This window comes from Henckelia pumila, chromosome 3, assembly GCF_033568475.1.
Source record: "Henckelia pumila isolate YLH828 chromosome 3, ASM3356847v2, whole genome shotgun sequence".
NCBI lineage: Eukaryota > Viridiplantae > Streptophyta > Magnoliopsida > Lamiales > Gesneriaceae > Henckelia > Henckelia pumila.
This window is the reverse complement of record NC_133122.1, coordinates 191616892-191638621: the sequence shown is the minus strand read 5'-3', so window position 1 is coordinate 191638621 and position 21730 is coordinate 191616892. Positions and strand designations below refer to the sequence as shown.

The following is a 21730-nucleotide window of genomic DNA, read 5'->3' as shown; positions in this document are numbered from 1 at the left end:
TATCGAATCAAATACCTTAGTTCTGAGAATTTCCTCAAATCTGGATAGTCACCTCAGACAATTCATCGATCAAAGGGTGGCATAAGGAAATCAAACACTCAGAACTTCTGAAAATCGATGCCACAATCTACCAACTAAATTTAAAGTCTCTGTCTCGACAATAAATTTCAACAATTCCTATAATTTCATCATATCACCAACTTCTTAACAGCTAGCAACTCATATCGATGTTACAGCTAAAACAGCGTATTCTTGAATCTGACAAATCTATTTCAGTACAAATCGCAACCTCATGACGATTTGAGTAATTTTGAACTAAAATCTGTCGCAAAATTATTCTTGCTTCAACTTTAGAGTTGCTAAACTGATTCATAGTTCACTCAGTCTCTTCTTTTCTGCTTCTATTACTGGAAACATAGGTATTGGAAATTCAATTCTGTCATATTGTCTTCCATTTTCTGTTGTAGTGTGCCTCTTCCAGAATGTGATATCTCATGTCTAGATTATCTGGCACAATCAAACGAATATTCATTTCAAAGTTCAGTATCTCTGATCTGCTATCTTGTCTCATATCTCAAGTTCAAAACAAAGTCTTTAATCAGTTGATCAAGAATTCTTCTAATTTTTTTTTTCTTCTTTCTATCTATTTCTCAAATTCTGGAAAAATCAATCAATCAGTCTAAAATTCTTACTGATACTCTGAATCAAATTTTCTATCAGTTACGAGCCAGCAACATCAAAATATACTGAATATATATATCAATTGATCAACAACTCTGGAAATTCATAATCAAAGAAACTCACTCAAGTCAAGGCCATCCAAAGAGCAAATATTCTGAATGACAAAATCTGCTAAGTGAAAACAACTCACTTGCATCTCGACTTTAAGCGAGTGAATAAAATAAGACTCTATCAAGGAATAAGAGCCAATCAAAATCAATCGAGGTCGAATACAAAACCTCATAATCGATATCAAGAAATTTAAGAGTCATGATCCTATGATATAATAGATTCAGCAACATCAAAGAGAAGGCTCAACTGTAACTGATTTTTCATAATTATCTTATCAGATCTCTAAATTCTTCCCAAATAATCATGATTGATCCATAAACTTATTCAATACCCAAAATAAAGCGGAACCTGAATTTGGGAACTCGTACTATATTTCAAGTAACACAATCAACTTCAATTCAATCTTATTTCTTTCAAACTATAATTCAGCTTTTTAGACTCAATTTGCTGATATCATCTTTTATAGCCGTTCACCCAGATTAGCACATAGCAACTACTTCAGATAAAGGTTCAACATACAGTTAATGTAACATAATAAATTATGCAACTATATTTGTATGCAATGCACCCAGATTCATCAGTATGCAGGCAATTTCTTAAAGCTCAAATGTACCTGTAACGTCATCATCTGGTGTCTCTTGAACCGAGGTATCTGTAGATGCTTGTTGCCTAAGAGCTGGATCTTCATTCAGGTTTCTCCTTGTTCCCCATGGATTAGGACATATTCTCGAAAAATGTCCCACTTGATAGCAACGATGACATTTTCCTAAAGTTCCTCGGCATTCATTGCTAGCATGTTTTCCTCCACAGTGAATACAGTATTCACCGGAATATTCTGCTTTCTAACTCATACGAAGTTGCTTCAGTCTGCTAGAGCTAGAAAAGCTACTTCCAGACTTCTTGAACTGTTGCCTCAAATGCTGTAACCGCTTTTCACTTCCACTAACACTACCTCCTGCCTCATAACTGCTCTGTGATGACAATTGTGACTGAAAGTGTGGTTGTTCGAAATGCTGAGGCACGATTGAACTTTCTTTCTGTCTCATAAAACCGTCTTCAGCTCTTTTAGCCCTGTCAATAGCATCAACCAATCTATTCGGTCGCCCAACATCTATCCAAGCATAAATTTACGGATTCAGTCCATTGATAAACAAATTCGTTTGGACTTCTTCATCCCGAATTACGTGAGGAACAAATCGGAGCAAGTTGGAGAATTTAGCAACATACTCATCGATCGTCATATTTCCTTGTTGCAAGTTAAAAAATTCTCCTGCTCTATCTTCTCTATAAGATCTCGGAAGAAATTGTTGACAAAATTCAGTCTTAAATACCTGCCAAGAAATTACTATACCTCTATTTTCCAGACATTTCTTCGTCGCAAACAACCAGCTTCTTGCTAAATCTTGCAGTTGGTATACAACAAGCTTGATTCTTCGTTCATCAGAGTATTCTAAAGATTCAAACAATTGATCAAGCTCTTCTAACCAACCTTCACAAACATTAGTATCTTCGGTACCTTTCAGAATTGGCGGATTATAAGTCTGAAATCGTTCAAATAGCACCTCCATCGGTGTGAGTGTAACATCCATCGATTCTGATAGGTTACTACAATACTGATCTGTTCAATCGGAGGTAATTCCTTCACTTGCGGAGTACTGTTCGGTTCAATTTGGGATGCTTACATCACCCAAATAACCTGACTTACTTGAAAAGAAAATTCATAAGCAACACAGAGATTATACTATTCAAATCATTAAAAAAAAATAATACATATAATCTCATGCTTTGTCATAATACACATGCTTACAATTCTTCATGCTATTCAAAGAAACATGCTTACAAGGAATTCAAAATTCATGTAAATTCACATAATCAAGTAAGCACATAAATATTTAAGCATGTACTCAAATAATAATTTTTTTCCAAGAAGTAAATCACACTCACATACATTTTATCAATTTCAGTAAAGCATCAATCAAGCCATACTAAAAAAAAAAAATGCATGCGACTCGATCTACCCCGCTCAACTTCTATCTTATTCCAAGAACTTACGCTCTAATACCACCTATTGTGAGGACTCGGGAACTAATCTCTCAAATCATAACGAATTAATAACAAGATCAAATAATATCATTTAATCCAATAACATGAATTAATAATAAGCAATCAAGGCATAAATTTTTTTTTTTTTTTAAACAACAAGGCCTCGCTCGATCGGTTACAATTAGCCGATCGAGCGAGCACAAGTTCAGCAAGTTTCTGCCCGCCAATCTACACTTCCTCGCTCGATCGGTTGAAGTTCACCGATCGAGCGAGAATGCTTTATACAGAAAAAAAATCAAAATCTGCTGTTGCTGTCCAGGCTAACCATGCTATAAGATCATCTAACAACTTATGCCAATGCTACACCATCATATCCAAGAGAATATAAACAAGTTCATGCTAACTCCTCCAAGATATATCAAGCTAATGACATAAATAACACTAGCATATTCATAACTAAGAGCACATGATACTACAACAAGATAAGTCTCATTTCTTCATATAAACCAATTCAAGTTTACATGTAGCATCTAGAAAAGTAACTCAACTAGATTTCAAGATAGCAACAACATATACATCTAGATTCAAGACTAGTCTCAAGCATTAATAAAAACATCAAAATATGAAAAGATAATAAAGTTTCAACCAATGTTTCAACGTCTCAACATTGGAATCCAAATCTAACATATTTGACAAAACAAAAACTTCTTCTAACACCCGAGTCTCCACTCTAATCTCTCAATATCTTGTTTCCATGACAAGTCCGACTCGTATATTCTTCAACCTGATGCAATGCACACATACAAGCAAAACAACAGCCGGATAACTCCGGTGAGAATAAATCTCAGTATGAAAGACATCTATATAAATCAAATAGAAATAACTCAATCAAGTAATTTACTATTACAATCAACAATTTCCTTATACCTTACCTGCCGGATGTCTTTCAAATAAACTCATTCAATATCATAAAGACTCGAATACGGTTGAAGGTTAAAGGATTCAAGTCTTACAGAATCGATAATTTAAAAATTCATATCGTTGGGATCCCGGGAATATAATCAGGCCATAAAAATATCAAGCCTTCCACCTACGCTCCCGCTCGGGGTGGTAAAATCTGATATTCCCTGGACTGTGAACACTATATTGAGAACCGTGGCAAAAGAAATCAAGTCAGATCCCTAGCCTCTCGCATATAAGTTCACCACGTCCAATATTTTCTTTTCGATTCTGTTTTCAAGGTTTCGAAAGAATTGTGGCTCAAAGGGTTTACTCTCAACTCTATAATCAATCTACCACAACTCAACACTTCAAAATAATCTAAACCAACAATCTCAAATAAATTATCCATCATATATCTCAACAAAAAATCATGTTGAAAGCAAACAACTCATATATCAATTAACTCAATCAACTAAGTCAAGTATTTCATAGAATCATATAAGATTAAGTAAAACACCTAATCATGCATGTATGTGATTTAATAAACTCGAAAACCACCACGTCTTCGAGTTATACTACCTGTCGAATTAATGTCGAATCATACCTTTAATCTGAACTCAAACCTCTGAAACTCTCGCACTACTTGATCAAACATAAGCTGTCCAGAATTCTGCTCACTCAACCATTGCTAGTCCAAGGTGTTAGTTGATCCAACTTTGAATCAACTTCAATCAATTCGGACTCGTCGACTCGACTTCGATGTCCTTCAAGCTTATTCTGAAATGTCATAAAACATAGCTCAATATTAATTCCTCAAATTCCTTTCTACTCATCAAAGTTCATCAACTTCAAATCTTGTTCCAATAACCGAAAATCCATTCGACGGCATATCAATTCGAAACCAACTATACTAACAATTAAACATCATTCAAACAACATCCTAACTCACATATCATCACTAACTTAACAGCTAAATCTCGAAAATGGCAGCCCCTTATTTTCAGAATTTCATACCAATTCAAAATCTTCAATTCGGCGGCGTAACGGATCGAAACTGATATTTACAAATACAATAATATCATCATATCAATCATCTAAGTCCAACATCATACTTAAAATCATCCTTAAATTTCGAAATATGCAGCTCCTAAAAATCAGAATTATAAAAAATATTCAAAAATTGATAAACATGCCCAAACGACGATCTTTTCGCGATTCAACTTAATTATACTATCGTCGTATATACTAGAACACATTTATACAATCAAATCTTAATTCTAACAATATCTCAATATTCAAACACGGTAGAATTTAGCTAAACTTACGTCAAAGTGTAGCACTCGAAGCCGTGATCGCAAATATACGATCAATTTGAAATTCTACCGGCCGGATTGATTTATAAGAATTTTGGAAATGAAAGAATCGGCCTTTCTTCTTCTTCCTTAGCTGAATCTCGACTTCCTTTTCTGAAATCTGATGGAGTTACACGTTTATATTCATTTAGCTTACATGTGTCATCCACTTGCAATAGGGAAATTGCACTTTGGTCCCTGAGAGCTTGGTTATTTGCAAATTGTCCTTAGAACTTTCATTCATCTCTCTCTCGGTCTTGCTACTGCTGAAGGGAAGATATACACATGAAAAGTGTAAAATAAATCTCTTGTTGACAAGTCAAATCCCATTTTTGCATTTTAGCCCCTGAAACTTCGATATTTGCAGTTCAGTCCCTGCTTGAGTTTCTTCTTCCAATTAAATCCTTTAATTCTCGGAACATGGAATTTAAATCTTAAATTCCATAAATATTCAATTAGAATATTTATTCTTTTAATTTAAGAATCTCGAAATTTAATTTTCAAAACCCGTAAATTCTTAAATTAAATATTTTCGGCTCGAAAATTAAATCTCTAATTTCCATAAATTCCAAATTGAATATTTTCCAAATACGAAATTTAAATCTCTAATTCCGTAATTAATATTCATATTTTCAGGGCCTTACACAATAACTAACATTTCCCCCTATGTAATTACTAATTTTGTCCCCACACACTAAATCAAATTATTAAATTAAATTAAATTACTAAGTTTTTCCTATTTATTCTATACACAAACTAAATTAGTAATACCTAAAGTACTCCTTAATAATTTTTTACCTATTTATTGCACACATACATACTAATTAAATTAAATTTTTAATTTTCAAATACATTGACTTGAATTTGAATATATAATCTTAATATATATGCGTATTCTGATTTGATTATTATTAATATGATTATTCAAATTACAAATTTTGATTTATTACACACTAACTAAATTTATTGAATTAAATTACTATTTCACTCCAATAATTTATTCCAAACAGTAACTAAACTACTCATTTCTTATTTACTAAATTATCAATTCTAATATTGCTCCAATTTATTTCATACACTAAATAAATTTACCCATGCATATTTATTCCTCACACAAACCAAATTACTATTTTCTAATTTATTAAATTATTTGCTCTTATTTATTTCACACACTAACTATATTACTAATTGTTTGATCCCTATTTATTCCACACATACTAATTAAATTTCTAATTTTCAAATACATGTGGAATTTTTTAAATAAGAAAAAAACACATAATAATGACATTCACACACATATATAATAGCAAACAATAGCATATAGAAGAATGAACAACCTTCCCAGACAACGCTCCAAGAAAAGGAGAGAAACCTTGGCAGATCATCCTCCTTGAGTCTTGACTGAGCCAAAACCATGAACTTTCTTTGTATGTACATGCATTTCTTAACCTTTTACTTTGATAATGAAGATCGCTTTCGACCATCCATAGCTCACGAATCTCTTGTTGTTTATATATAATATGATTACTACAGTAGATAATTCAAATCAATGCATAGAATAGAAATTAAATATCAAACTACAAAAAAAAACATAGATCAAGAAACAATTAAGAAATGGTCATAATCTATATGTAACCCATATCGGGCCACATGCGGCACTTGTTCTTCTTTTCCGCTGGCTTAAGAGATATTCCTCCTATGGACGCCTATTAGATCCCCTTAATTAATAAGAATCCAGAAATCTTGTTGCTCACTCGTTTGCAAAGGATGATATCGATGACATCATCAAAAGTTTATATATCTCATTCCATCGGCCGTGTCGTTTAATTTGCTTTAATTTAATTTAATTTGCTCAATGTATCCATGTATTTGATTGACTAATTCATTTAATGCGCCACTCATTATCCATGTATTTGATTGATTGACTAACTAATTCATTTAATGTGATGAATGAATTTCCAAAATTTTATCGAAACAAATAAATTAAAATATCATTATTTTTAAGAAGATGAAGTGGCAACAAAAAACATGCACTTGTGAACAAAAGAAAGTCAAAAGTCGGGTGTAATAAATGAGATGTTAATTGGGTGGGGGTATTTGATGTATTAAACTCTCAAAATCTCGACCAAGCTCGACACCTACCACGCACTTCGTGGTCAAATTCAAAGCCCAACTAGCTCGGCACCTACCACGTCACTCGTGGCCTCCATCAAAAGCCCATCCGGTTGGGAAATGTTACTTTTACTTGGTTAATACAAGAGTTCTTACATGGGCTCGGGATCCAACCAGACCACATGGTCTAAACTTCATACTTCTTTTAGACCAGTAGGGGGAAGTACTATTGATGCCCCTAAAAAATATACGAGTCTAATCCGACCCGAACCCAATAATCCATATTTTTGGAAATATACTTTGAGGCCCATCTAGTCTTATTTTATGAGAAGCCCAGTCTGGGATGACCCTGTTAAGGAATGAGCTCATGATTATAAATTCATGGGCTTGAGCCCTAACTGGTATGGTTGGAGCCCGATCCGAGCCCAGGAAGAGCTCAATATCTAGAACCTTCCAGTACTCTCGGACACATGAAGATCTACAACAGATAAGGACAATATCTTATGAATCCAAGATTTGATATGATTTCAGACTCATCAATTAGAGTCCTACTCTAACACATGTTCTACCTTGACAAGGTAACCTACCCCTCCAAGCCCCTATAAATACAGGTATGGTTCATGGTTTATTCATTCATCTATTTGATTCACTTCTTGTTCACACACTCACGCACGCATATTCTCTTGTTCTTACTTTTTGTCAAGCTCTTTCACTTTCGAGCACTGACTTAGGCATCGGAGGGGTCACGCCGAAACACCTTCGGCGCCCCCTAATTTAGCTTCTGTCTGTGCAGAGTTTCGTCGTGCCCAACTCGACCCGGTTTATTGAAGATTTGGAGATACGCTCTACCAGACCGAACCCGGAGGAAAAAATCGACATCATCATATGTTATGGAAAGTGGCTAAGAACTTTGTTGATCAATGTGAATCGTCAAGTCACTATTCCGACAAAAAATGACATTGCTAATATATATCAAATTTGATTTAAATGACAAAAATTCAAAAAATATTAATGTACATGATGATTCTGCTGATTTTTCCACACGAGAAATAAAAATAATGAGCCAGCACATGTATATTGAAACTTTATTATAGAAATAAACCTCACAAAATACTTAAAAACAAATCCACATATATTTATGACAACAATACTCCAAATTTATAAATACCTCATGAAGCAACAATATTTCACAATTAAAAAGTTTAACGTACATCAATAATCCAAATTTCAATTGCATTCCTTATGCCAATTTCGAAAAACATACTGCATGGAAAAAAGAAATCCACCAAGTTAGAAATATAAAGTTTAACCAACTACAAAAAAAGAGCAAAAAATAACAAAATATGAGAGTGGGGGACATGACTCTGGATTTACGAAAGAAAAATCGCTAAAACTCAAATTACAGAGCGAAGCATCAAATATAACTCTTATAATAGTTCTAACTAAGTTATGATTTCCAAACTCACAGTTCAAAATTCTAATCTACACAACCAAATAACAAATTTATTTCCTTTGAATGGAAATCTCCACCAATTAAATAGCACAATTAATTTAAGTTATTAAAATATAAAACCTATATAAATCTGCAAAATGAATTGAGCAAAAATTAGTTTACACCGCACAAATAAAAAATTTTTATTAAAAAATTAAATCAAAGACAAAAATTAAAGGCGAAGAATCCGCCAAAAAGAACAAAAAATGTAACTACATTCCATTAAAATTTCCGTTATTGAACAGCTTAAAAAAAATTCATAAAACTCAACCCATAGTTCTTTTTAAGCAAGCTTGATTAAAAACAAATCTAATGAGATATAAATACAACATCACTATTTTTTCCTCCCTACAAATAAAACATAGCATAAAATTTAAATCGATTGATGCTTTTTTTTAAAAAAAAAATAAAATAAAATCCTTTCTATCTATTTGAAATAACTAGTAGGATACACGTGCTTCGCACGTGGGAAACGAACATGATTGCATAATGATCATAAATATAATATTTATCATTTTAAACAATCATGATTTGTTGAATGCTTTAATGGCTCGATTTTCACCTCATTTAGCTTTATTTCATATTTTTCGTATTTTTTTGTTTCCTTCTTCGATTAAATTCAGAAATGCTTTCGTCATCTTCGATTTCCATGATTTTTTTTGTCATTTTATGATTACCAGTTTTGTCTAATTTGAAAAAAAAAATTATGTTGATCTTTGCTCGGTTCTGTAAGCCTATTTTCATATTTAGTCATATCATTTTCTTATAAATGAATAGGTTGAGTTTTCTGTTATATTTCAATTGTTATAATTAGGATTAAATTTAAATAAATGTTTTATCTAGTCACTCGATAAAATATATTATTTGACAAAATATGTTATAAAAGGAATGGTCGGTGCTACCCTCACCAAAGTGTAAGCAGATCAAATGATTTGATCTGTTGTGCAATTTGTTCCGTCCAGATCATGTTGGGACAGCTACCCTCAGGGTAGCATGAACTGTTTCTCAAACAACTATCTAATTCTCAGCTCGATTAATTATAATTATAAGCCTAAACAAAAGATCTTTTTATATTTGTTTAATATTTTTATTTACTAAAGAGTTCTTTTTTCTTTTAATATATATATATATATATATATATATATATATGTGTGTGTGTGTGTGTGTATGTATGTATGTATGTATATCCATCAAAAATGGTTACTTGTGTGTAGGACCAAACACTTATCGTTTTATACTCAAACACATTATTACCACTTACGATTGTTTTTTTTTTAAATTTGAATTATTTCGATAAAAATATTCTTATTTACCAAATTCTTAAAAGACAATAAGAAAACATTAAATATAACAAACTAAAATAGTTTTTGCAACCTATAAATACAAGTGATTATGGATTTTTTTTAACATATTTGTTGAGAAAATATTCATAATCACTTAATTTTAGAGGTTGCAAACACTGCCTAAACATCATATAAGAAATAATAAAATATTATAAATAATTTATTACAATACCATTATCCTAAAAATAATATTAACTTTATACTAATAATTTTCTTTGTTCAATCCACCTTCCAATTAACATTTAACAAACGGAAATTAGAATTAATATTTGTTTAATACAAATAAATATATATAAATGTATATGCATGTACATATATATAATCGGGTATCCAGATCGGGTATGTGTATGGGTAGGATGTTACTACATCTGCCTCCATCTCCAAACTCGAAAATCATCATACTCGATTACCCATTTATATAATCGGATACAAAAACTCCCTCCATATCCTCCTCTATTCGGATAGAATATCCAATTATCCATTGGGTTTGGAGAAAATTGTCATTCTTATGAATCGGTGCAAATTGCTTCACTAATTCAGGTTGTCAAAAACAATTGGTTATGCGGCAATCCTCCTCATTTAGAGAGATTTTTTTGTTGAAACAATGATATTAAGAGTCATGTCAACCTAGCTCTTTGTGACATCAAAGATAAGTGATGATGTTAAATATTCGAGTTCTCTTTTTAGGGTATTCCTATTCAACTACATACTTAATTAGAAAAGACATCGATTATTTGCCTTATTCAACCAAAACACCAAACAGTACAGACTCTGAAAGAAAGAGAATTGCATATTTTATATAAGAAAATCACTTCAAAAAAATATTAAGTTTATTATTGATGTAAAAATAATCCACCTTGTCATTATATTTCCGTACTTGAGTTTTCACAAGCGTTAACTTCTTTAAATTATATATTATATATTGCATCATAAAAAGATAATATCGTAAATTATTTTGATTGCAGTACTTATTAATTATTTGCACAATAGCTGCACACTAACTAAATTAAGAATTTGTAATTAACTAATTACTAATTTTTTCCCTATATATTTCACACACAAACTAAATTACTAATTTTGTCCCAATTCCACAAACAGACTAAATTTATTAAATTAAATTACTATGGTTTTCATGTTTATTCAACACACTAACTAAATTAGTAACTTCTAATTTGCTAAAGTACTGATTACTAATTTTTTTTCTCTATTTATTCCACACACAAACTAAATTAAATTAGATTACTATTTTCAAATACATACGCGACTTGAATATATAATCTCAATATATACCCGTATTTGATTTGATTATTAAATTATTAATTATAAATTTGTTCTATTACTCACTTATTGAATTTATTGAATTAAATTAAATCACTTTTTTTGCCTCAATAATTTATTCCACAAACAAACTAAATTATTAATGTCCAATTTACTACCCTAAAAAATGTCTAATTTACTAAATTAATCATTTCTATCCGATATATATATATATATATATATATATATATATATATATATATATACTCGTATTCTGATTTGATTATTATTAATATGATTATTAAATTAAAAATTTCTATTTTATTACATGTTAACTCCTTATTTAATATTCTACACAATAACTAACATTTCCCCCTATGTAATTACTAATTTTGTCCCCACACACTAAATCAATTTATTAAATTAAATTAAATTACTAAGTTTTTCCTATTTATTCTATACACAAACTAAATTAGTAATACCTAAAGTACTCCTTAATAATTTTTTACCTATTTATTGCACACATACATACTAATTAAATTAAATTTTTAATTTTCAAATACATTGACTTGAATTTGAATATATAATCTTAATATATATGCGTATTCTGATTTGATTATTATTAATATGATTATTCAATTACAAATTTTGATTTATTACACACTAACTAAATTTATTGAATTAAAATACTATTTCACTCCAATAATTTATTCCAAACAGTAACTAAACTACTCATTTCTTATTTACTAAATTATCAATTCTAATATTGCTCCTATTTATTTCACACACTAAATAAATTTACCCATGCATATTTATTCCTCACACAAACCAAAGTACTATTTTCTAATTTATTAAATTATTTGCTCTTATTTATTTCACACACTAACTATATTACTAATTGTTTGATCCCTATTTATTCCACACATACTAATTAAATTTCTAATTTTCAAATACATGTGGAATTTTTTAAATAAGAAAAAAAAACACATAATAATGACATTCACACACATATATAATAGCAAACAATAGCATATAGAAGAATGAACAACCTTCCCAGACAACACTCCAAGAAAAGGAGAGAAACCTTGGCAGATCATCCTCCTTGAGTCTTGACTGAGCCAAAACCATGAACTTTCTTTGTATGTACATGCATTTCTTAACCTTTTACTTTGATAATGAAGATCTCTTTCGACCATCCATAGCTCACGAATCGCTTGCTGTTTATATATAATATGATTACGACAGTAGATAATTCAAATCAATGCATAGAATAGAAATTAAATATCAAACTACAAAGAAAAACATAGATCAAGAAACAATTAAGAAATGGTCATAATCTATATGTAACCCATATCGGGCCACATGCGGCACTTGTTCTTCTTTTCCGCTGGCTCAAGAGATATTCCTCCTATGGACCCCTTTTAGATCCCCTTAATTAATAAGAATCCAGAAATCTTGTTGCTCACTCATTTGCAAAGGATGATATCGACGACATCATCAAAAGCTTATATATCTCATTCCATCGGCCGTGTCGTTTAATTTGCTTTAATTTAATTTAATTTGCTCAATGTATCCATGTATTTGATTGACTAATTCATTTAATGCGCCACTCATTATCCATGTATTTGATTGATTGACTAACTAATTCATTTAATGTGATGAATGAATTTCCAAAATTTTATCGAAACAAATAAATTAAAATATCATTATTTTAGAATTAATATTTGTTTAATACAAATAAATATATATAAATGTATATGCATGTACATATATATAATCGGGTATCCAGATCGGGTATGTGTATGGGTAGGATGTTACTACATCCGCCTCCATCTCCAAACTCGAAAATCATCATACCCGATTACCCATTTATATAATTGGATACAAAAACTCCCTCCATATCCTCCTCTATTCGGATAGAATATCCAATTATCCATTGGGTTTGGAGAAAATCGTCATTCTTATGAATCGGTGCAAATTGCTTCACTAATTCAGGTTGTCAAAAACAATTGGTTATGCGGCAATCCTCCTCATTTAGAGAGATTTTTTTGTTGAAACAATGATATTAAGAGTCATGTCAACCTAGCTCTTTATGACATCAAAGATAAGTGATGATGTTAAATATTCGAGTTCTCTTTTTAGTGTATTCGTATTCAACTACATACTTAATTAGAAAAGACATCGATTATTTGTCTTATTCAACCAAAACACCAAACAGTACAGATTCTGAAAGAAAGAGAATTGCATATTTTATATAAGAAAATCACTTAAAAAAATATTAAGTTTATTATTGATGTAAAAATAATCCACCTTATCATTATATTTTCGTACTTGAGTTTTCACAAGCGTTAACTTCTTTAAATTATATATTATATATTGCATCATAAAAATATAATATCGTAAATTATTTTGATTGCAGTACTTATTAATTATTTGCAAAATAGCTGCACACTAACTAAATTACGAATTTGTAATTAACTAATTACTAATTTTTTCCCTATATATTTCACACACAAACTAAATTACTAATTTTGTCCCAATTCCACAAACAGACTAAATTTATTAAATTAAATTACTATGGTTTTCATGTTTATTCAACACACTAACTAAATTAGTAACTTCTAATTTGCTAATTAAAGTACTGATTACTAATTTTTTTCTCTATTTATTCCACACACAAACTAAATTAAATTAGATTACTATTTTCAAATACATATGCGACTTGAATATATAATCTCAATATATACCCGTATTTTATTTTATTATTAAATTATTAATTATAAATTTGTTCTATTACTCACTTATTGAATTTATTGAATTAAATTAAATCACTTTTTTTTGCCTCAATAATTTATTCCACAAACAAACTAAATTATTAATGTCCAATTTACTACCGTAAAAAATGTCTAATTTACTAAATTAATCATTTCTATCCGTGATCATATTTATTTCACACACTAACTAAATTTACTTCTATTTATTCCACGTACTAACCAAATTACAAATTTTTAATTTACTACATTACTAATTTAATTAGCTCTTATTTGTTCCACACACTAACTAACTAATTAAATCACTGACTCTATCCCAATTTATTCTATAATAAGTTAATAACTCATATTTCTCCAATGTAATTACTAATTTTTCCCCCAGTAATCCACATACTGACTAAATTTATTTAGTTATATTAAATTACTAAAATTTTCCTATTTATTCTATACACTAACTAAATTAGTAATTTCTAATTTTCTAAAGTAATCCTTCCTAATTTTCCCCTATTTATTCCACACATACTAATTAAAATTCTATTTTTTAAATACATATTACTTGCATATATATATATATATATATATATATATATATATATATATACTCGTATTCTGATTTGATTATTATTAATATAATTATTAAATTAAAAATTTCTATTTTATTACATGTTAACTCCTTATTTAATATTCTACACAATAACTAACATTTCCCCCTATGTAATTACTAATTTTGTCCCCACACACTAAATCAATTTATTAAATTAAATTAAATTACTAAGTTTTTCCTATTTATTCTATACACAAACTAAGTTAGAAATACCTAAAGTACTCCTTAATAATTTTTTACCTATTTATTGCACACATACATACTAATTAAATTAAATTTTTAATTTTCAAATACATTGAATTGAATTTGAATATATAATCTTAATATATATGCGTATTCTGATTTGATTATTATTAATATGATTATTCAATTACAAATTTTGATTTATTACACACTAACTAAATTTATTGAATTAAATTACTATTTCACTCCAATAATTTATTCCAAACAGTAACTAAACTACTCATTTCTTATTTACTAAATTATCAATTCTAATATTGCTCCTATTTATTTCACACACTAAATAAATTTACCCATGCATATTTATTCCTCACACAAACCAAAGTACTATTTTCTAATTTATTAAATTATTTGCTCTTATTTATTTCACACACTAACTATATTACTAATTGTTTGATCCCTATTTATTCCACACATACTAATTAAATTTCTAATTTTCAAATACATGTAGAATTTTTTAAATAAGAAAAAAAAACACATAATAATGACATTCACACACATATATAATAGCAAACAATAGCATATAGAAGAATGAACAACCTTCCCAGACAACGCTCCAAGAAAAGGAGAGAAACCTTGGCAGATCATCCTCCTTGAGTCTTGACTGAGCCAAAACCATGAACTTTCTTTGTATGTACATGCATTTCTTAACTTTTTACTTTGATAATGAAGATCGCTTTCGACCCTCCATAGCTCACGAATCGCTTGCTGTTTATATATAATATGATTACGACAGTAGATAATTCAAATCAATGCATAGAATAGAAATTAAATATCAAACTACAAAGAAAAACATAGATCAAGAAACAATTAAAAAATGGTCATAATCTATATGTAACCCATATCGGGCCACATGCGGCACTTGTTCTTTTTTTCCACTGGCTCAAGAGATATTCCTCCTATGGACCCCTTTTAGATCCCCTTAATTAATAAGAATCCAGAAATCTTGTTGCTCACTCGTTTGCAAAGGATGATATCGATGACATCATCAAAAGTTTATATATCTCATTCCATCGGCCGTGTCGTTTAATTTGCTCAATGTATCCATGTATTTGATTGACTAGTTCATTTAATGCGCCACTCGTTATCCATGTATTTGATTGATTGACTAACTAATTCATTTAATGTGATGAATGAATTTCCAAAATTTTATCAAAACAAATAAATTAAAATATCATTATTTTTAAGAAGATGAAGAGGCAACAAAAAACATGCACTTGTGAACAAAAGAAAGTCAAAAGTCGGGTGTAAGAGGCAACAAAAAACATGCACTTGTGAACAAAAAAAAGTCAAAAGTCGGGTGTAATAAATGAGATGTTAATTGGGTGGGGGTATTTGATGTATTAAACGGAATCACCAACTAATTATTATAGGAACAAAAACCAACACACATATATATTAATATATATTAATAATTCAATTCAATGGCAATATTGAAAAATTAAATATTATAAGGACACAAAAGTAATTACACAATTGAGAAAATTATTCATGCTTTTATAAGATAGATAGATAGATAGATAGATAGATATAGAAACTAATAGTTTTAACAAATCACGCTAATATAAATCGAGTGTAAAAATTGGTATGCACATAATCAATTGTTTTGTACCTGATCAACACACACGTCATACATCATACAAAGTGAACATCCAATCCACGGAGATATTTGGGATATGGGAAATATGGGCTGCCCTGCTCCTATAATTCAATGCCTCCCCAAGTAATCTACAGTCCCAAATATCTAATGTTTTCAATTCGGTGAGGAATTGCAAGCAGGTGAGATCCATTAGCTTCTCACAAGAGAGCACACACAAATAGTTTAGGGACGACAAGTTGGAAAACCATTGTGGCAATGCTTCGATTCCGAATTCAACCAAAGTTAAGTGTGTGAGAGATGTGAGATGCTGCAGCTGATCTGGGAGACACTCCCAATCCCGCATTCCCGTTAACCGTAATTCGCGTAGAGAGTGGATCTCACGTAGGCCTTTGAGAGTTTCGTTCACAACTGTTTCTTCTGAGAAGGAATCAATATCTAATCTTTTCAACCTGTTCATCCAAAATCCAGGATTCTCCATCGACAATGTACGTTTCTTTAGCAACATTTCACTTACAAACCCGGCCAACATCGGGCATCCAATAATTTCCAAATTCGAAAGACGAGAGATGGGGTAATCAGTGGTTTGGCATTGAATTGAGGCCAGGTTAGAGCAAGTTATTATTTTTAACTCGCCAAGGGACTTGATCAGCGCATCCGAGAGTTCGACTTGCCTTAGGTTGTAGCAGCTTTGTATCTCTATACTTTGGAGACATTGGTTGTTGTGAAACAACTTGTAAGGAAGTGAAGTGAGATTTGAATTGTCGTAGATGTACAGTTCCTCGAGGGAGCTTGAATTACTACATATCGTTGTTACTGGTACTTCACTCCAAACATTGCGAATCCTCAATGTTCGCAGAGATGGAAAAGCATGACTCGGAGCGGTCATCAATTCTCTGCAAGACCAAATTTCCAGAAATTCGAGTTTGGGAAATGCTGTTGCCCCCGCTTCAACCCACTCGGTAAGACTATCCATTTCATGTAGCTCAAACCGTTCCAGTGCCGGAAATGGCACACCAGCTCTACTTGAATGTTCTTCATGATAAAATGAGGGGCCGATCGATGTCACGCTTCTGAGTTCGTACACCTTCAAGATCTTGAGAAGTGGTAGATGACCTAGTGTTGGCATTTCTTGGCATTTATAACAGTCTTTCAAGAAAATCTCGACAAGCTTGGGGAAATTCATCTTCATTGTCCATGCTGGAAACTTATCTCCGTAGAAATATGTAATGGCCAAACGCTTTAAGTTCTGATGAGGTTGGAGACCTTCCAAAACTTCTTCGTCATCATTGTTGTCGCCTTCCCTCTTCCCTGGTTCACTCCACTCAAACTCTAAAAAGTTTAAATTTTGCTTCTCAACTAAACATGCTCCCATGGCTTCTGCTTTCCCTCTCACTTTTTCAAGATTTGTTATCGTAAGTTCTCCCTGTAGATTCTTTAAATTTCCCAACTCACCAATTTTACGTCCCTCCTCATTGCCAACAATAAAAATCTCTAATGTTCGAAGACAAGTCAGCTTTCCGATTTCAAGAGGCATCCTCTTCAAAGACGTAGAATTAACACCACCCAGGACAAGGTGTCTCAACCCAACTAAAATCTTGAACCGATCTGGAAGCTCTATCAGTCTAGCACAATAAGCAAGCCTTAAAGTTTGCAGATTGAAAAGATTGCAGACAGAATCTGGTAATTTTTTTATCTTAACATTGTTACTCAAATCAAGAAATCTCAAATGTATTAGCTTGTCTATCGAGCTTGTCAATTCTTCAGTATCTGAACCATGTAGATTAAGAACATGCAAGTATTTGCAATCTAGAAACACACTAGTATTGAGGTTGCCCTTGTATCTTTTCAGAAACAAAGTTCGCAGATAAATTGTTTGCTCCTTCTTGATGTCACATTTGTGGTTAACCGCGATATATCTAACTTGAGAAATAACATTTTCTTCGTGTAGGAAAAAGTTTTGTAATAAAATATTGTAAACATCGTCGCCACAACTTTCCATATCACGATCACTTCTTTCAATCAAAAATCCTTCGGCCATCCAAAGTTGAATTAATTGGTCTCTCTTTATTGCTTTCCCTTTTGGAAAAATGGAACAATATGCAAAGCATTTTTTAAGTGATGGAGATGGTAATCGGTCGAAACTTACCTTTAATACTTTGGAAACAACATCATCATTGGGATTGAAATTTGAACTCTCGAGAAACGATCTCCAGTAATCACTTTCCTTCCCTTGTAAACTTCCACCGACCACATTGGCTGCTAATGGTAGACCTCCACATCTACGAGCAATCTCCTTTCCAATGATCTCAAATTCCTCGGACACTTGCAGGCTAGGGAAAGTTCTTGTCTTAATTATCTCCCAACAATCATCATCGGATAAAACAGATAAAAAAGGAACCTCTAGTGTTTTCACGATTGATTCAACATTTTGATGTCGAGTGGTCACGATTATGAAATTTCCTTTGCTTGAGCTGATTCCCTGAACACAATTCTTGAAGTTGTCCCATTCATGTTTTTCATCATTCAGATAATCATCAAGCACAAGCAAATATCTTGCATCCTTCAGCTTCGAACGAAGCTGTTTCATGATAGCTTCCTCCCCCAATGATTCACGATCAGATACTCCGGACAAGGATTCCAAAACTTTGATGAGTAAACCTTTGTTGTCGATTTTCTTTGATACACTAACCCAAATCCTTTCATTAAAATGCTGCTCTATCCTTGGATTATTGAAAGTCTTCCTAGCCAAAGTCGTCTTTCCCAATCCTCCCATCCCAACAATGGGAGCCACCGAAACCTTTGATTCATCAGCAGAGTTGATGATAACATCCACAATTTGGGATGCAACATCATCTCTACCTATAAAAATGGGATCAACTGCAATGGAATTAGTTTCCATCACAGGAGGAAGATAATTAGCCGCAACGGCTAATCTCTCCTGAAGACCAAAGCTTCTGGCTTCTTCATTAACATTTTTGAATTTTGTATTCAAGTCCTTGATTTTGTGGCCCATTTCACGACGAAAAGCCACATGACTGAGGGAAGAAAAGGAGAAGCAGCATACCTTCCGCTTCACTTGGCTTTCGATCTCAACCTTCCGACGAAGAATCTCGTAGTTGAACTCGTCCAGCAAGTTGTCCGCTTCGTAGGCGACATCGTCCAGATTATGCAGCCACTGCTTCACGGAGTTATCCTTTTCAATGTCCCGCTGCATGGCATCGCTTAAGAACTTCTGAATCATTTTCAATGTCGTCTTCAGCATTTCCAAATCATTCTTGAAACCCCGAAAAAGGCTAACCTCTTCCGCCGCAAGAGAGACCAACTTCTCCAACAGCATTTGAACAGCCGCATCGGCAACTTTTTCAGCCATCTTCTAGCTGTTTGTTGCAGTTTGATAGTGTGTGTGGAAATTACTGAGTGTGGAACTTCAAATTCACGTATGAGAAAGCTAACAGCTTCGGGTCCCGTGCAACATTATTGGGTGTTGGCACCGTCTCGGGTTTAAGTATCAACTTTATAATTTTTGACGAAGAAAAAAAAAGAAAAAAGCAATGGTTCGATCTGCTTTATTCTGTTTTTCATCTAACACCATCTTCTAATTTGGGGTCCCATGCAACATTATTATTATTTTTTGAGCAAAAATTTTTTGTTGTGAAAAATTATATTTGCATTGCGTCTGAATTGTGATTGTCACTTCGATTTTCCAAAAGAGATGAACGCCTTTACCTATATAATTCTTCAATTTTCAAACTTTCGCTCATATAATTAATTTAATTTAATTTAAAATAACATAAATTTTTGACAAAGCAAAAAAAAAAAAAAAAAAGCAATGGTTAAAGGAAAAGCGATGGTTCTGCTTTATTCTGTTTTTCATCTACCATTATCTTCTAATTTTTTGAAAAGATATAATAAGAGAAAGCTAACAGCTTGGGGTCCCATGCATGCAACATTATTATTATTTTTTTGAATCTGTTATTTATACATAGAAATGTTAAAAATATATGATGAGCAAAAGTTTTTTGTTGTGAAAAAATATATTTGCATTGCGTCTGAATTGTGATTGTCACTTCGATTTTCGAAAGGAGATGAACACTATTTTGTACCAGTATAATTCTTCAAATTTCAAACTTTGTGACTCAATATAGAATTAATTTTATAATAACATAAATATTATTTATAGATATTTAGAATTTTTGTTGGTTATGAACTCATGTATGTAATCAACATCATTGAATATAAAGTTATGGAACCCACTTGCTATTAAGTCTTTTGACCGAAAGCCAACCACGGTGTTAGGTACACCGCATTCAAGCTGCTGACCGGAATAAATCGCTGCAAAATTATACCTTTTTAAGCCATTTTTTTTTAATATTGATAAGTACATTGGTAAAATTTAATCTCATATTATGCGGCATCATGTACAAACAACCACTACTTTTTTTTACATTGTAATTGTAATTACATGTATTTTTTTTCCCATTAAAAGCACTTTAAACATCCCTTTTTAAATAAACTATTGAAAATTTTGAGTATTATGTCTTTGTTTATTTAGATTTATTATTCAATACTTTAAAAAATTTTAAAATAACTCCGAGAATCTAGGAAAAATAAAATATCGAATATTGGGGTATTAATAGCTACTACGACATTAAAGACATATTTTTTTTCAACCTAAAACACATGATAAACATGCATTGTCTCCATTAATCAGCCGTAGAGATGATTGTGTTTAAAAGAGTTAATTAATAGTATATATTACTATTGTGAAATAATTAACAAGATTCTTAAAAAATCTCATATAACTGTGAACTTTACGTGTTTTTAAATTTTTGACATAAACATCCCTGAAAACAGGTACAAACATAAGTGAATGTTTAAGTTTGGAAAACATAGGATTTTATGTGCTCAATATTTGAAACACAAAGAGTTAACAATTGAATATTTTTTTCACACAAAAGTTTTTAGCAATCTTAGTTAACCATATTTAAAAAACAATTTCATTATTCCACTTTATCTTTTTTTATACTTCTTGTCGTGTTGTTAATTTGATATCTGTTGAGCATGTGTAGGGCTGACAAAAAATACCGAAAATATCGAACATTTCGGTATACCTTAAATTTCGGTACGGTATCAATTTTCGGTATCGGAAACGGTATAAGATTTTCGAATTTTTGGTATTTCG

The 21730-nt window shown here is 31.4% G+C and overlaps 2 protein-coding genes across 2 annotated transcripts in view; both read right to left on the bottom strand.

The window, feature by feature from the left end:
• LOC140892505 (putative disease resistance protein RGA3) overlaps positions 1-19906 on the bottom strand; it is a 35124-nt gene extending 15218 nt beyond the window's left edge. The window contains exons 1-2 of the mRNA XM_073301427.1: positions 18695-19906; positions 16561-18170 (exon numbers count right to left, since the gene is read on the bottom strand). Coding sequence (XP_073157528.1) covers positions 18102-18170; positions 18695-19885 — 1260 coding nt within the window. The 5' untranslated portion in view covers positions 19886-19906 and the 3' untranslated portion in view covers positions 16561-18101. The remainder of the gene's footprint in view (positions 1-16560; positions 18171-18694) is intronic.
• On the bottom strand, positions 16577-18082 carry LOC140890234 (putative disease resistance protein RGA3). Its single transcript, XM_073297992.1, has one exon. The coding sequence runs from the start codon at positions 18080-18082 to the stop codon at positions 16577-16579; it is 1506 nt and encodes a 501-aa protein (XP_073154093.1).
• Positions 19907-21730: the final 1824 nt, after the last annotated feature.